Source organism: Alosa sapidissima, chromosome 22, assembly GCF_018492685.1.
Source record: "Alosa sapidissima isolate fAloSap1 chromosome 22, fAloSap1.pri, whole genome shotgun sequence".
NCBI lineage: Eukaryota > Metazoa > Chordata > Actinopteri > Clupeiformes > Clupeidae > Alosa > Alosa sapidissima.
In genome coordinates this window covers 17,123,355-17,141,312 of record NC_055978.1, presented here as the reverse complement: position 1 = coordinate 17,141,312, position 17,958 = coordinate 17,123,355, and the positions used below count along the sequence as shown (strand labels likewise).

The following is a 17,958-nucleotide window of genomic DNA, read 5'->3' as shown; positions in this document are numbered from 1 at the left end:
ACATTTATAACATTTATTATTTATCTCTTTTTTTGCTGCATGAGATCTCTTTATTCAGAGTTTGAAAAGATCTCTTTGTCATGCTATTTCGTTAAGTTAACCATTGTAGCTTCAAACGAAGATTGCCTCATTGAATAACCATGAAGTATGTCTGATATCGTAGGCTACACTTCACAAGCAGCTCATCTTATATTCTTCATTTTTGAAGAACCACACAGCGCGCCGAAGGGTCACAGGGGTATGTTGTCCTTAACCGAAGCACCAATACCGTGAGAAACTAGTCCCACTGGAATGTGCTTTTTATGCTTCCAAACAATTGTTGTAGAAGCCCGCATTTCCCCCATTTTGAAATGTGAGATCATCTTCGCAGTGTCTGTTGATATTTTCTAGGATCATCACAGAGTTCTTTTTATTTGACCAACACACTCGTCAAGGGAGTGCGCGTGTAATCAACTATAACAATAGCCGGCAGTAGAGTGTTTTCAGAGAAAGAAGCGGAGAGGGAATAGGGGAAAGGGGGGAGGGTTGGCATTTTTTCCTTCCCAGCGGAAGGAGACGGATCGAGAAGCAGCGTGTTGTTGCGCTCAGGCACCAGAATGAGAGCTTTGGAATCGTAGCTCCACCGAGCCTGAACCAGTGAAGAATGGAGCCGAGAATTATATTAGTTACATTATAACCAGCTAGAACGCACATAATTGTAACAATCCTTAAATTCCGAACGTGGAAAAGGACAGACATGCAACCCCTACGCTGAAGAGGAGCGGCAGGGGCAAGAAAAAGGGGGAAAGATGGGCGCCGTGCTACGGAGTCTGTTGTTGTGTAGTTTTTGTTTGCTAATACGGGGTGAGTTTTGATCTTTGTATGTGTCCTTGTAAAAAGTTGAGACAGTGGTTTAATTACAACAAGGAAGTATTTTGCAAAACGGCATGTGTGCAAACGAAATGGGCCTTTCGTAGAGGGTTGCATGGTTGCTGGCAAGAAGCATTGAGAAGAACCCAATATAGCTATTAGCTACAAGCTGTGGCTAGCCAGCTATCTTATACTGCTTGCTATACGTGCATGCATCAAGCTAGCTTGCTATCCAGTTTCCATTTTGTATTTGATTTACTATCCTTGCTTTGTGTTTTGATGTGCTCGTCTTTCTGTACTTACGCAGAGTTTGTTTGTCAAAGTTATTACGTTAATAATGAAAGTTTTCTCTTATTGATGGCTAATTGAGCTATTGTTTAAGCTTGCCATAATGGACTTGGAAGCTAGTCTCTGTTAGCAGACAACTTGGACGAAACAATGCCAAGTGGTCTTTGATTTGGCTTCGAACAACGATTTAACAGGAACAGATTTAAAATGTTTCGTTAAAGATTAAAAAGGGGGCTCCGAGTAGGCCATTGTTTGGCATTTTCCTTTGTGTTTTCTGTGCCAACACAAGTTTGCGTTTACGAAAAATCACTTCACTTGGAAGGTCTGATTTGTTCTGAGGTCAAAGGATGGCGTGGCTTTCGTAACTTTTTCACTACGAGTTCACCCCAAGTTCCACAATCAGATATTTCCCTTGGGAGTTAAGCATGTTTTAGTGCAATTGTATGACATTCCAAAAACTACGAAACAGTTTGACAACCCAGTGTTAAATCCAATGACAAAACTTCTCAAACATCTCTATGGTTTTAGCCAAATTATTGAACTGACTTTCATTCACAATAACATGTTGATGGCATTCAGGAAAGAATCCACAGTCTCTGCAAAACTCAGATCTGAACCCACATTCATTTTTTGTCAACAAGTTGTGTTATATCAGATTTTTATATTAGGAAACGGAGTGTTTTAGTGTCCTTTGTTTACTTTACCAGGTAGGCTGGGGCAAGGCTACTCTAGTTTGTAGTTTCGTGCGTCATGTGCATGGTCTCAAGAGATATCCATTGTTAGGCATTTTCCTTCATGCTGGCGTATTTCGCTGTTTCTGTTTTTGTTTAGGCAAAGTATGTAGAAAGTGATTAACTGACTTCAAGAAAGGAAACTTTATTGGTAGTTCCAAACTTTTTTTATGACTATAGTTTAAAACAAGACAAGTGCAATCCTAATAATTAGTATGGGTAGAAAATAAACAGACCTGTGAAAGGAGAGGTCTATACTCTCCAGTTATGAGCTGTCATATCTGTAGGTCCAACATTTGTGTATTGTTATTATATTATTGATTGAATGGACATTATTGTTTATTATTGCTATTTTCCTTAATATAGTCTGACTGACATCTTTAATTCTTCCCTGTTAAATTTAAGCATTATATTGTTTTGTATTTGTATGTCGCTTTGGACAAAAGCGTCTGCCAAATCCCATATCTATAACCATAACCATAACCATAAATGTGCTGCATAATCTGGAGGGAGTCTGGTCCCAGAGGTTATCAGCTACTACAGTCTTCACTACTGATAAGTGGTCTTGCACATATGTTTGCCATGTTTAGACAGCACAGATACATTGATGTTAACCCTCTGAATAAGGACTTTTGGAGCCAGTTGTCTGTCAGTAGCAAGTTTCACGGGGTCCAGGTGGGGAGTCTGTATGTGTATATAGTAAGTGCCTGTGCTTCAAAAGTGGACTCCCCAAAGGGAAAGTGATGAAGGTAGTGTGATTTGCTGAATATTATCCCTGAGTACTCATTTGACACAGTATTTTGACATGTACACCAAAAGACGCAAAATATTAAGTGTCCTGAAAATGCCATTTCCCTCTTATTTACTCTCGGCTAAGTGGGGTAGTAGTCTTGGATTGACTTCAGTGAGCTGTCCTGGTGTTCTGTGCGTTTATAAATATTTGCAGAGGGAAATTCAACATGCTAAAAAAAAGGACCTGCCAATCGGACAGAGTCTAGGAGGTTGAGGTTGACCTTGATGCTGATACGGTGGTTTGTGGTGTTTAATGTGTCAAATGGGGTTTTGACTTTGTGCCAAGTTTCTGGAAAAGTCTGACACCTACGAGGTGTCTCTTGAGGGTTTTATGGCCCTGCTTTATCGCTGTAAACTGAAGTGTTGGCAGTCAGCCTAAAAAATCAACCCCTTCACTTTGAATGTACTGTGAGTTTGGCTGTAAGTAGTGCAGAATAAGCTAAAGAAGTGAAGCTTTCTGAAAGTATTAGTAAAAAAAAAATACCCGTTTTTTTTGTTACATGTGCATTGCGATGTTTTACAGTGTACTGTGTTTTTTTTTTTTTTTTAAAACAACACATTGATTTAAATGTGTCTACTTTTTCACAATCATGGGTGTGTTTTCTGAAAGCTGCATTGAGCAACCACCATGGTCACTAAAAGTGAAGGTGTTCGAAACTGTAGTTTCCTCATCATAACCGCAGTGGTTGCTCAATGATGGGTTCAGGAAATGCGCCTTAGCTCTTCTATAGCTTGAGTTGTTGTGGTAGTGATAGTGTTAGGGTGATTCTGCACTTAGGTGAAAAGGCTAACATCAACTATTTCAGGTAAATCAGAAGTCAAACAGGTGTTGGTCTCAAGCTAAATGTTAGGGAGTTCAGTAGTGAACTTTGTAGTAGATTCGTTCATAACTGCTTTACTCTTTTGACTCCTTTTACCTGTGCACCCTCCCTCTGTACTAAATTACATGTCAGCCCTCCACCTTCACAACATAGCTACAGCTTTTCTAACTGCACCATATCTCCTCCTCTTCCTGTAGGAGCTCCCCTGCTCCTGTATGCCAACCGACGGGACCTGCGGCTGGTGGATGCGTCGCAGGCCCGTGCCAACGCCACGGTGGTTGTCAGCGGCCTGGAGGACGCGGCGGCGGTGGATTACGTCTACAGCCAGGGCCTGATCTACTGGAGCGACGTGAGCGAGGAGGCCATCAAGCGCACCGTCTTCAACCACTCGGGGGGCGCCAGCAGCCCCAGCGGCGTCCAGGCCACCGTGGTCTCGGGCCTGGCCTCCCCCGACGGCCTGGCCTGCGACTGGTTAGGGAAGAAGCTGTATTGGACAGACTCGGAAACAAATCGGATAGAGGTGGCCGAGCTGGACGGCTCGCTGCGGAAAGTGCTCTTCTGGCAGGACCTGGATCAGCCCAGGGCCATCGCCCTGGATCCAGAGAGAGGGTGAGTCGAGGATTTATTTAGCTTCGGAGAAGGGGGGCCCTATGTATAGGGTGGCATGGCTGCTGATGACCACAGTGACAAACACAGCAAGAACCCTAATATAGCTGCGAGCTTGGGGGGTGGGGGGCCATAGGCTGCGCACGTAAGTAGTGTGTGTTTGTGTTGAATTTAAACTGCTTGCCTCTGCAAGTCATCCCTCAGTGTGTTACAGTTTACTGCCACATTGTTGGGAGTGAAATAGACCCTGAGACTTTATTTTGTCTGATTTAAGCAGCTTGTTATGCTGACACATGGGTTTGCGGTGGAAACAAAGATAGCCTCGTGTGAATAGTGAATGTCTGCGTCTCGGGTGTTTGTCTCTGGCTTGGAAGCGTCGCACTCGCGCTCACGAGGGCAGTCTGCATCGGCAGCCGAGGAATGTCTTACATCGGTTAGAGATAGAGGGGCATCTGGAGCAGCCTGGGGGGGGGGCTGAAGGAGGGTAAACAGACCGGGGGTCACGGCCAAAACTCTCTCAGGACTCTGCTCGGCCGTCAGGCGACGTCAGTGGCCTTGCCATGATGGCCATGAGAGGTCCTTGACCGCGTTGGAATTGTTTAGTCTGCCTCTGTTGTGTTTTGTATGGCTTGTTTTGCAACGGTCTCTGAGCTCTCCAGCACATATCTTTCTTGCCTGAAGTAGTTTTGTTTATACATTTTTTTTTTCCCCCTCTGTGTGCTTAGTATGGGAAATCTTATTAAATTCTGCTGTACTGTATATATCTCAGCGGTTGTAGTTCTTGCGGTTTAAGTTACACATCATAAATTCAAGAGTTTTTAATAAGCTGTTTGGAGAAGGAACCCTTCAGTTACCAAAGCTCCGGTGAATCCAGGAGTAACTAGGCCATGATGGCCTGTATTTAGAGAGGCTAAAAGAACAAGAAGAATTGCGGTTGGGGGGGGGGGGGGGGGTACCTTTTCCCTTGAATAGATCCCTGTGCTCTGCCTCACTGAGAGGAAAGGCTGGCATATTCTTCTTTTGTTAAGAGTAGATTGAAATCTGGGACTCACTGTAGCACAACAAAAGCCATTCATGGCCGTTTGACCAAGTCTCTGTGTCTGTCTTCCTCTATTACACTGACTCAGACCCCCAAAATCATTTTCTATCTCCCATTTCATCTGTGACGAGCTAAATAAAATCTCCGCTGGACTGGGGGTCCTTGTGAGTGTACTCAAAAATGTTCCGGTACCAGCAGTGTATCAATTTCCTGGAGTTTCATTGAGTTTATTATATGTAGTCTCTCTCTCACTATTGTGTAACTGATTGTATGCCAGTGATGCCTGGTTACCATCCAGAATGCAGTTGAGCAAGAGCTGTTGCATTCAACCCCTATCTATCCACTGACACCAGAGAATGTGACCTTGCTCAGTTTAGGATCCTCAAATGGGATTTATTCAGACAACATAACCTTCGGTCCCTACACCTTTCCATAGTCTTGCTCACAGTAGAATGGTTTCTCCTCATCACTGCTGCTGTGCAGTAAGTGATTGTGTGTTTAGGCCTACTTCACTTTATTGCTGTAAGTTGAGGGCATCTGATATTCATTTCTTTTTGTCATGAAGGTTTCAGTCGTGAAGGCTTCATGGTTCTCAGGTAATGCGGTGCTGGCAGCCTGGCAGACGCACATCTGTTGAACGGGGATTAAAGCCCTTTTTTATTTTCCACTCCTCCCTTTCTATGGCTTTATTTGGAGTTAAGGAAACGTCGTCTTGATCCTTATGTAAGTGCGTCAAAGAATCTGTTTGTTCTTGGTGCTGTTATGTTGAGCATCTCATAATGCATCTCTTCTTAGACATCCACAACTGAGACGAGAGTCTCAAACAGGAGACTCAGGCCTAATTCCATCAGTTGCTAATAAAATTCATCCCTATTAATCTGAACAGGAAAACACTAAAAGAAAGAATAAGAGTTCCTGCACCATTCATCATTTTAGAATAGCATATGTTTCGGTATTGGTCACTGACACGTTTTCTTCTTGGTGTTGTCAGACAAAGACATCATCGTCTTTGCACCTGCCAAAAACTGTTTTCCCATATATGGTATTTGGCAGTTTTCCTCACATAGCCTTCTTTAGTGATGGGGGAACGGCAATTCTTTAGGGATCCAGATTGTTCCGTCTTCCAAGTGTGTTACGGTCTTCCAGTGTTAGTTTTGACCACTGTGTTGCATGTCTAATTGGGCAATCAATGTATTAAATGTCTAATTCATTGTCTTATAGTAACCCTGTGCATATTGATTGCCAACTCCTGATGACGCTCCACCGGTTGGCTAATTCAGATAGGTAGATAGATGGATACTTTATTGAGCCCAAGGGGAAATTCAGGCAAGTAACAACGGATTTGACCACCATGGCTGACTCTTATCTAAATCAGTGCATTGTTGATATCTAAAATTTCTGATTATTGTGCTATTCTTGTTCACACTGGACTAAAGGACCTGGAGTGCTACTTTGATTGGCAGATGGTTTTTATCACGGGGTTGTTAGGTGTTTTGTTGTGGAGACTTTAACTTGTGTACTTAAAATCTGGCCAGCCTCACTGCTAGCTATTTGCGTTGTGCTTTTGGCCCAAATGCAATTTGTGGCATCGTGGGATTGGTCCAATTATTTCACAGCGGTATTCTACTTGGCAGAGAATGCTGAGTATGGGAATCGAGCCTTATGAATGGTGATTGACAGGCTTTAAAGCAATGTGGCGCTTGGGCTACTCCATTGGTAGGGGTCTAGTTTTGAGCTGTAGGACTTACACAAATATACACAATCTTCTACTATTTTGGGTGCATGGATATTAAAAAGGCTGTGTGTGGTGTGGTGCTGATATGGGACCTATGTTTCATTTGGGGAAGATGTTAACATTGAGGGTAAAAAATTAAACTGCTGAGTGGCACCAAAAAATCTAGTGGGACATTCACCATTTTTGGCTTCATGTCTTTATTTCAAAGGGTCAACAACTTTACATTGATAGACCGAATGAACTCCTCTGTATGTTTAGTAACAGGGCCTTCAGCTCACTTTCACTTGGTTTGTTCAGTACATCCAAATATACATGGATGTCTTCGCTGGTTCCTACCAGAGTCATACAGCTAGAGCTAGTCTCCACAGCCCTACTATAAGCAAATTGTGCCAGGAGAATCATTCCGATTCTATCGTATAATTCTGAATCCGACTCCCAGGCACTGGTTCCACGCGCTCTGTGTAAGTTCCGGGGCTTTCCCCCTGCTGAATGACCCCCTGAGTGGTAGACTACATGACTAATCAGTGGAGCGTCTTGCGTTTCACTCGGCAGCCAGTTAGCGCTGGCCAGGTGACCGTGCCTGTAACCTGATCAGATTGACAAAGACAGGTAGTGTAACCAGATACCACGCCACGGTGGGTCACACTGCCCTCCCACACACACACACCCACACACACTCACCTTCATCCCCGAGCCGCTCCCTTAAAGGGTCTGACCGAGGCCGTGGGACGGCTGCTAGAAACACACAAACGCCCATTGTTCCTGTCAAGGTATTTTGATGACCTGGGCTTCAGAAGTGCATGAATTCCATTGATGGGAAAGTATTAAGGGGGGAGTGCATTTCAAAGCCACGACAGTTTCCTGTCGGAGGTGGATGAAGCATTTTGTTTATTTAGCTAATATGTAGGGTATTTACCTGAGTTTTGGAATGTTTAAACATAGGCCTATCATTAGGCTACATCCCCACAGGTAAAATGTTTATCTTCAATGAGATAAAGGTAGCATCTAAAGTTAGTATTTACTGTTACTCTAAGGTCTCTTTTTGCACTGTAGCTTGAATGTCAGTCCATTTGAAAGTGTATTTGGATAAAAGTGTGAATAAATGTAAAATGTCAGTGATGTGTTGTCTGATGCTTGTCTGCTCTGATCCTCCTTGTTGTGAGAGGTTCTTAGTAATCTCATACTTCTGTCAGCAGTCTATAGGTTTTGACATGTTACTAGCCTTTCACCATACCCTGATGTCTCTCCTTTGTGTGTGTGAACCTACTAGGCTTTGGGTCTCCAGGTGACTCTCCTACCTCTGCTTTAAAGCGTAGCTGTGGGCACATTGCTCCAGGCTCTCCGGTTCAAATGATGCGAGGTCCCCCATTCCCACCCCCGTTATACCCTTGAGAAAGCCCAGGGAAAATGTGGTGGGGTGGATGTATCCTTCGCTGGTTCTGGGCTCGGCCTCTTGTGGTCCACCACACTGCATGTTCTCCATGCCTCTGCATTACCACACCTGATCATGTCTAATTTGGGATGAGCGCCATAGATTAGCTCTGTGAGGTATATTGGACCTTGGCAGGCAGGCCGCCAGAAACGGGATTGAAAACCGTTGTCCTAAGCCAAGACTTGACCAGTATGATTGATCACGTACCTGGCAGTGATTCAGATGTGGCAGCTCCCATTACCACATACAGGCATTCGATCAGTAGTGATGGACTGGCAAGGATTCCCAGCCCAAGAATTGTTCCAAGACCAATTTTGGTTTTTACATGCAGAAATGTTAGAAGGTGCAGAAACTGAGGGCAAAGACACGGGATAGACAAAGACTAGTGCGGGCTTACAGTTTCCAGAGCCCAAATAGCTGCCTCTCTGTCTGACGCCAAACATGGAGAGAGGGAGGGGGCACTCAAAATCTCCAGTGGTCACGAGCGGTGTTCTGTCGACAGTGTTCTCTTGGCCTATCCCCCTGAATTCTCTCCTCCTTGCTGCTCGACTTCATTCAGTTTTCCACAACTGAGATAAGGCGCGAAAGAGCCAAGCAAATTAGCATGTAAATCCACAAGGGCGCAGATAAAAGGGTGCCTGTAATGTATTCATTAGTTTTATTTAAATGGAAGGGATGCTGCTTCTCTCTCTCTCTCCCTCCCTCCCTCTCTCTCTCTCTCTCACTCTTTTGCCCCCATGGTTTCATCCCCTCTCTCTCACTCCATCTCCCCTTTTCTCAATCCTCTCCATCTGAGGAAGAATCACCTAGGCTATTAAAACGCAAGCTATTCTGTTTTGCTTTTTGAAACTTGGACATGTAATTAGCATCTTGGAAAAGAGTTCCTTGGAAATGTAAATAGGGGTCTGGTCCAGATTTCCAGCATTGGTGGTCAGCCTCCATACCCAGCTATGCCAGCTGTTAATGACAAATGTATGACTTGTGCTGCGGGGGCAACTAGAAAAGTTATTCGAGCAAAAAAATGGCAAGAGGTAGGCTAATTGTACTACAACCAAAATGATTTTAGGATGTCGACATTCTCTTCCACCTCAGCCCGTGGTGCAGAAAGCCACCAGAGCTTTTTTGCTAGCAATTGGACGTGGCTGAGCTCTGATCCGGGATCAGCCGTGACCCGGCGGAGCGTAGCCATGCGGGCGGGCAGGCAGGGTGGGCGGCTGTGGTGGTGACGGCGGCAGTGGCTTCCAGCGGCGAGCTGGCAGAGCAAGGAGAAAAGGAGGCGAGCGTCGCTGTAATTACTCCATTGTACAAATAGCTTAGCGAGCTTCCGATTTAATCAGGCAGGCCCGCGGAACGGCCCCCTACTGAGACAGCCTGCTCATCCTGCCCATCTATGCCTGCCTCCCTCTCTCCTCCCCCTCCCCAAACTCAACCAACCCCATCACCCATCCACACCCCCACCTACGACAATGACTCCCCCACTGTGCGAGTGTGTTTGTGTCTGTTGCACAAACATGCAAATGCAGCTTCCGCTTTGATTGGGTCTGCAAGTCTTTTTTGGTGTGCAATCTGTTGTATTTACGCATGAAATCGCATATTGAGACACAATTTTGTTCTCTCTCTCTCTCTCTCTCTCTCTCTCTCTCTCTCTCTCTCTCTCTCTCTCTCTCTCTCTCTCTCTCTCTCTCTCTCTCTCTCTCCCTCCCTCTCCCCCCCCCCCCCCCCCCAGGTTTTTTCGGGGTCTTGTTTCGTAGAACTGCTTCATGGTTGCGTGTTCTTAACAAAGGTCCATTGTTGTTTGCCCAGATGTTTTCAGTCAAAGAGCCCCCCCCCCCACACACACCCTGCTCCTTTTCTTATGCTGAATCTATTTCTGTTGTAAGATATGAGGCTAGAGAGTGTTCTGCTGGCTGACCATGATCTATTGCAGGGATTTCCATCTGTTTATTGGAAGTGATTTCATGCTGGTGTCTTGGTGCAAAGGAAAGACGAACAGGAAGGAGATAAACCTACTTCTGTTGTTTCCGACTAATCATGACAATGAGAAACACATCCTCATTTTCTTGGGGGGTAGAGGAAATTCTCGGGGTACCATTACAGGATGGGATCAAGGCGATTTTAGTGTTTATAGCACGCTATGAGCCTTGCGGAGATAAACAAAAGTCACAAATTACGCTTAAGACTGACGTTGGAGTTAAGACCTGGAAAAATGACCAAGGATCAGGGATGTGATTTGTGCACTTTAGCCTATTTTGCTGAACTAAGAATAAAAAAAACACTCAATGCTTTTCTTCAGATGTTGGCACAGAAGAAATCCCTCTCCTCTACACACTAAATCTCAATACTGGCTGCTCCCCAAATGCCGCCTTCGTATCGCTTCATGGATTAGGTCACTCTTTTAGTCAAAGCTGAGGTATAGCCGCATTTTTGTCTTTGCTTTACTGACTGTTGTAGATCACCCTCATTCAAGTGCGACAGAGCATTCTCCAAGCCTTTGGCCTCCTGAAAGGCTGTTGACGTACTGCGCTAGGATTATAAACCTTAGAAACCATGACTTCACTCAGCTCGTAATTCCTCTCTTGACTCTGTCTTTCCCTCACCTGCGTATGCGTTTCATTTCTCCATGACTAAGATCGCTCTCTCTCTCTCTCTCTCTCTCTCTGCCCGCCTGCAAGTTGTCTGTCAAGCATGGTGCCCAAGCAATGGTTTCAAGAGCTCAAACCCACACAGGCTTGTGGAAGTAGACTTTCAACACCCTTAGTTCTTAGTGCAATGTGTGTAGTATCATCGAGAGAGTGTTACAATAGTGCTGTATCGTCACAAGACTTTTCACATTTAGATCCCTATTTCTCACACGGACTCCCTTCTCCATATAGGTTCCGTTTTCAGAACGGAAAACGGAACCTATATGCATTCCTCATATTCTTTTGTCCTCCGTTTGCCAGAGGGAGCCATTTGAAGCTTTTATTTGTCTTTTTCTGGCAGATATTTACACGGGATGATGGCCAAGCCATGTTGGCATTCTTTGTGTGTCTAGAGCTCCTCATTTTCTCTCTCTCTCGGTCACTCTCTTCTTGCACTTTCTCTCTAGCTCATTCCTGCCCTCTCCTCTACTCTCTTACCCCTTTGCTTTTTTGCTCTTTCCGTCTCATTCTTTCTTTTTCCGTCTCTGTCGTTCATTTTTCTGCGCCTTTCTTCTTTCTTCACTCTTTCTAGAGTGAACTGAAAAAAGTGAGTCCTAAGTCTTAACATGGGAGAGTTTGAGAGAAGGTAGAGAGGGATGGTGAAGCTGGTGGAATTCCTGTAGGTGTCTGGTGGTGGTGGTGGTGGTGGTGGGGGTGGGGGGTGTTGGTGGTGGTGGTGGTGGGGGTGGGGGGTGTTGGTGGTGGTGGTGGGGGTGGGGGGTGTTGATGGTGGTGGTGGGGGTGGGGGGTGTTGATGGTGGGAGGGTGCACTGCTGGTTGGGGCTGGCGTGTTAATGGGGCTCGGCGGGTGTCTGGCTCACACGTGTGCCACCCGTTTGATCCCTCTCTGGAGGGGCTGGGGCCACAGCCTGGCCTCCGCGTGGGACACAGTTTACTTACGTGTGCTCCCGCATGGCTAGGCACACACACTGCATACATGCAGTCTCTCTCTTTCTCTCTCTCTCTCTCTCCCTCTCCCTCTCCCTCTCTCCCTCCCTCCCTCTCTCTCTCTCCCTCACACGCACACTCTCACACACATACACATTCATATGCTCTCACAAATTTGCTAGACAAGTCTGAGTTTCAACGCCCATAGGTACAGCTCATGTAAGGAGGCCGCTGTGGCTGTTCCAGAAAAGCCCTGTGAAGCACAGCCAGCGCATGGAAAAGTAATTTGTGGGGCTCCGCACCTTGGGAACAAATGGGGGAAGTTTCACTGCTTGTTTATTTGTCTGACTCACTGGTTGTTCACACCGCAGATGGGCTGCAAAATGCAGCCGGGGCTCTTTTTTGGCAGGAGGGGTCTAGATGGACCTGGCCGCAGCGCAAAGCCAAATTGCGTCGTTTTGCGAGAGACTCGGGTTGTTTGCTCACAGTCGGCTTGGAGAGTTAACTCACCAAACATGTTTAGTCTGGCAGGTAGAGTTACCCTCTCTGTTACACGCTCTCCGCATTTAAACGTTCTTTTGCACGCCATTAGTTGTGGCGTTGCCAAATGTTGGCTCCGACTCCTACACCAGTGGATATTTATTTTCCTTACCACATTTGGTTGAGGTTCTTGTAGACTTCTCGAGTACTTGAGTCAAAAGTACAGTCCTCGAGGTTGTAGGAGAACACTCTATTTTCTCGCCAGTGGCTAGGGTCATGGTCTTGTTTTTAATGCACATTGTTGCCAAACAAAATCTAACATTTGAAACAGACCATTCATATTCTGTTTTTTGATCTTGCATTAATCTTCCCCCAAGCCATTGGTGCACTCTGTCTGATATCCGAGGACTTGTCAGTTGCATGTCAAACTGCCCGAAGCGTCTGGCAGGAATTATTTTATTGCTGATTTGGGGTTCAAGTTACGTCTTTTCATTTATTTTGGCACTCTATTGGAATTCTTGATTGGCCGGACACTTTTTACTTTTTTTTTCCCACCACCTCCCCTATTATTTACTCAAGTCCCCGAGTTTCTCTTTTCTGATGGGAGAATAATTTTCTAACTGCTTGGTTCAGATATTTAATAGAACTCATTGTCATCTTTTTGAAAAGGTTGAGCTGATTTGCAACATGTCTGAAATGCAAATATGAAGTATGTCGATTGTTATCAGCATTTCGGGAAGGCAGCCGTTAACGTCTCAGGAATTGACTGTTTATCTGATTTGTCAATCTGTTGATATTTCTCGATGCAGGCCCAGTCACTCTGGTTTTTGGTCTGGCATTAGTCTTGTTTTCGTTCCAGTTAGTGAGAGGGGTTGTCGTACTACTATTGCTTTTACAGGGCAAGGGGAACTGCTCTGGCCCATCTGTTAAAGATTCCGTGTGGAACTTGCCCAAAACCTCACATCTAATTGGGCTTCGGCGTTGCGCTCTTCACAGAAACGCGTCATTCAAAGACTTTTATACAGTTGTGACTTAGTGTGATATCATACTTAAATAATTCTGTCCCTTTGTTTGCCAAGCAAGTTAGTTTTAAAGTGGTTGTTGAAGCAATTTAGTATCCCAAATTGTGCCGATGAACTGTATAACAATATCTCTGTTTTCTGTTGGAACTTGCTTGTGTGCGTGGGAGCCTCTGTGTCTTTTGTCAACATTTTAAAATGGTTACATTTTCCAAACAGTGGAGCCATTCTTGATCCGAGATGTACAAATGTATTAGTTCAGGAAGACAGAAGGCCTCTTGCGAGAGTTCCCTTCGAAATCCAGTTAGGAACGCATCGCTGGACCGGGTTCAACATAGCTGCTGAATGCTCCAGGTACCAAATACAATGCATCTCTTGTGGCCCCGGGTGCTTTTTTCCCCCTCTGCCTGGTATTCACGCTCTGCTAAGATTTCCCCATAGTTGATGCTATCCTCTACAATGTGTTGGTTCTCTAAAAAGGCCAGAGTTGAAAAGCCCTGGAGATTGGGGTTATTTCTCAACATTTGTTTTGTTTTTGTCTTCAAAAGTATGAACAAAAAAAAATATATAGAGAGTGACCTCTGAAACCAGTTCAGCCATTCTTGCATTCCTGATTTCATTTGACTTGATGGTTCAGCTGGCTGGGTGAATTAATCTTGTGTCTTGTGAGTGAAGACTCTTCTAGTCCGATATCTTCAAGTCTTGATGGCTATCAGGAGTGCTCTGAGAAGGGGGAAAAAGTGTCTCTGGAACTCACCTCTGTGTGAACTAAAAATGAAAGTGTAGCACAGTGCAGTTGTATTTAAACTGTTAGTTAGAGATTTGTGCCTGTGACACACTGCAGACGTCTCTGCTGCTTCAAGATGCAGACAAACGTTGCTTGTTGCTGCCCTAGCATGAAGATAGGCCTAATGACCCTTTAAAACCCATTCCTGTGCCAGAAATATGAGTGTATCCGGTCCCAGAGCCTTGTCACTTGGGAGATCTTCGCAGAGGGAGGTAAACCAAATCAATATTAAATCGTATGATCGTTAAACAAGCATAAAACTCTGTAGAATTGGGCCAAACCCTAACATTTCTAATTCTGGGCGGATGCCACAACCCCACCCCGAGCCAAAGACCCTCAGTTCAACCAGGGAGTTATTGAATAATGACTGAATGAGTTTGTGCGTCGGTTTGCAGAACTGTGAAGTGACTTCTGTGCTTTGAAAAGTGATGGCAGTATGACATCCTGGAACGACTGGATTTGTCATGCTGGGGTGAAGTTGAGCAAAGATGAGATTTTGGACCACAAGAACATTCTCTGTATGTCACTTGTGGCCATGGTTACAACTTTGTGTATGGTATTATTGGCCCATAGATGTGGCCTAGAATGTCACTCAAATGGTTATCCCTGTCTGTTTCAATAATAGTCAAAGCATCTACATCACTACCTCTCCTGGACATAGGCTGAACACCTCTCTCTCTCATATCCTGTATGAGTTTTGGGCTCTGCCTCAGACCCCACCTTCCTAAGTAATGACCGTTTTCTTTCCCACATGCAAGAGCCACCACCTTGGGCCGCTTTAAGTGTAATTATCTGGGTGTCTGCTTGTGTAAGCTACCCCATACCCTGGATGGAATATTCCTAGAGTTAACCTTTTAACAAATAGCACAAGTAATACTAATGTGGTAAATTAAAATATGGTATTCGGGACCACAGGCATAGATAAAACCTTTCTCTGTAAAATGCCCTACCTTTCTCTGTAAAATGCCCTACCTTTCTTTTTAAGGTAGGGGATTTTACAGAGAAAGGTAGGGCATTTTACAGAGAAAGCAGCCAGACCAATGGATACCTTGTCTTAGCTGAATTACTGAAGCTAAGCATGTGTGGGCCTGGTTAGTACTTGGATGGGAGACATCCTTGGAAAACTAGGTTGCTGCTGGAAGTGGTGTTGGTGGGTGGCCAGTAGGTGGCACACTTCCCTCTGGCCAAAAAAAAAAAAAAAGATCAATCCCAATGCCCCAGTGCCGTGACGGGGACACTGCACTGTAGGAGATGCCGTCCTTCGGATGAGACGTTAAACCGAGGTCCTGACTCACTGTGGTCATTAAAGATCCCATGGCACTTATCGCAAAGAGTAGGGGGTTCCCCGGTGTCCTGGCTAAATTCCCAACCTGGCTCATTCAATCTGGCCCCCTAATCATCCTCCACTGTAATTGACTCATTCACTCCCTCACTCTCCACCTCAAGCTGGTGTGTGGTGAGCGTTCTGGCGCATAATGGCTGCCGTGCATCACCCAGGTGGGTGCTACACATTGGTGGTGGTTACTAGTGAGGTCCCCCCCCATCCATGTGATGCGCTTTGAGTATCGAGAAAAGCGCTATATAAATGTAATGTGGTTGTTGTTGTTGTTGTTTTAAGTTGCATGACATGAAGATTTCAGCTAAATAAATGTAAAGGTAAATATTGTCAAAAGATTAAAAATACTGAATATCTCCTCATGTATATTGGATTGCACTCAACTTGGTACTCTTTTCTGTTGCGGTATTGTGTTAGACTAGATGTTTCAGAAGCCTTCAGAACGTATTGTTCCCAGCCAGACTGGACTCCCTTGAGAACCTCAAGCCTTATGGGAAAAGAACGTCAAGGCTTTTTTTCGGTTCTTTTCCCTCTGCTCCATCGCAGCCCACCCCCTTTTTGTCAGACTTTGATTTGCTTTATTTGTCTCCATTGTCGCTTAAATCGCTTGCATGTTGTGAAAAATCTATGGGGTGTTTTTAGCCCACGTTTTGTTTTTAATCCTGTCTGTTGGAATTCCCATAACCCATTTATTTTTGCTTCTGGAAGCTCGGGGATACTCTCTGAAGTCTTCACGAAACTCTTGCGGGACCGCTTTCCTAGACCCCCTCCCCCCCAAAGGGCCAAGAGCTTATATTAGCCTTTTTTTGTTGAGTATTCTGTCTTTCAGTTGGTCTCTGCCTGACAATGGCTTCCCCGATCCCTACGTCAAAGCAGCCATCGAGGCATGACTGCGGTGCCAGCCCATGGCTCCGTCTGCCTCCGAGATTGATTGCCATGCCGTGTGGCACTGGTTTGTGTTTCCTTGATAGGTGCCTAAGATAGCGTGGCAATGGCCCAGGTGTGTGTGAGGTGAGTGAGAGAGAACCAGAGACCGGGTGCACACACACTAGCGTCTGACTCACCACCAAACACACGCGCGCACACACTTGTTGTCTCTGAAATGTCTAGACTTGTCTGTGCGTTGAACACTGCGGAATAGTTGACAAAAAAACTGGAAACGCTCTTCCTGTCTATGCTGCTCCTCTTTGCCCCAGTGAAGTTTTTCCCTCTGTTTTTCTGTCTTTTGTTTTTCTCCCCATTCTTTTATAGGAGGTGAGGGAATTGGGTGCTCAGTTGTTGATGGTAGTCAGTCACAGAAACTGAGAGGTACAAAAGAACACACACACACCACTGACTGGTTTACACGAGAATTAAAATTCTGTGTAAACTCTGACTCCAGGAGATGATGTAATCCTCGCCGCACTCTCAGTTCCCTTCGTTAGTTGTCGTTGCATTTCCTCAGGGAGCAGAAGTTAGATCCGACCATGACCTCATGTTGTGCCACTTCACCCACTCTGCTTTGGAGGTCAGCGGATATGGAAACTTTTAATGCCTTGATCTTTGAGAATGAGCACAGCAGTAGTCAGAAAAATGAATTCTATTTTTGGTTGTTTAAAACTCTCTCAGAAGTCTTATCTGTTGTCATACCTGAAACGACTCCTAGCCTGAAAAACATTGACAATTTTTATTCCATAGTACGCTACATTGTAGAGACTAGCAGAAACACCAAAACAACAAAATACTAAAAATACTTACATATAGTTGTTTTATGGCATTGTGTGTGCCATTGCTTATAAACTCCACCTGTTTGAGTTTAGCGTGTTGAGATAGATGGTGTTCATGCTGTGGTGGAGTTTGTGGTACTGTTGTCCCCTGCACAGCCCCCCGGCTCTGCTGTATTTCAGAGCCATGTGCAGAGGAAGGCCTGTGCTGATGGACAGAGCGGCCACAACGGACGATGGAGAGAAAGCACATATCCTGTACATCTATGGACACAGACATGCGTCGCATAGGTGTTGCTAAAGTATAGTTTTTGTCTAGTTTTGTCTCTGGGCAGTCAGTGTGAGCAGGTCTGTAGGAATGCAAAGTTTTGGTGCTGCATATGCACAATGCAACATTTCGGCGCTGTGAGGACAATTTGTATGGTCTGTGTCGATGGCAAAATGTGACTTCACCCGCACCATGTATAGATCATGTCCTCAGCTTTTGGTTCAGCTCTCTCCCATTCTGTGGATGAGAATGAGGTTGAGTGGGGGATTCTGTAGAGTGGTGTGAGCAAGATGGGGGCGGGGGGGAGGTGTTGAGGAATGGTTTAGGTAGTCAAATGTTGAAATGGCCTACACTGCTACAGAACTTCTGGGATTGGCTAACGGGGTAAGCGAACATTCGGAAAGCGTAACCCCTATGGGAGGCTCTGAGGCTAATAAGGCTTTATCTGGAGCTAGCATTCTATTGACCCCCGTCATTTTAGTGTCACTTTGACAGCAAATAAC

At 45.2% G+C, this 17,958-nt stretch overlaps 1 protein-coding gene across 1 annotated transcript in view; it reads left to right on the top strand.

The window, feature by feature from the left end:
• Nucleotides 1-511: 511 nt before the first annotated feature.
• lrp6 (low density lipoprotein receptor-related protein 6) overlaps nucleotides 512-17,958 on the top strand; it is a 62,107-nt gene continuing 44,660 nt past the window's right edge. Inside the window, 2 exon segments of the mRNA XM_042078698.1 lie at nucleotides 512-843; nucleotides 3,679-4,090. Coding sequence (XP_041934632.1) covers nucleotides 789-843; nucleotides 3,679-4,090 — 467 coding nt within the window. The 5' untranslated portion in view covers nucleotides 512-788.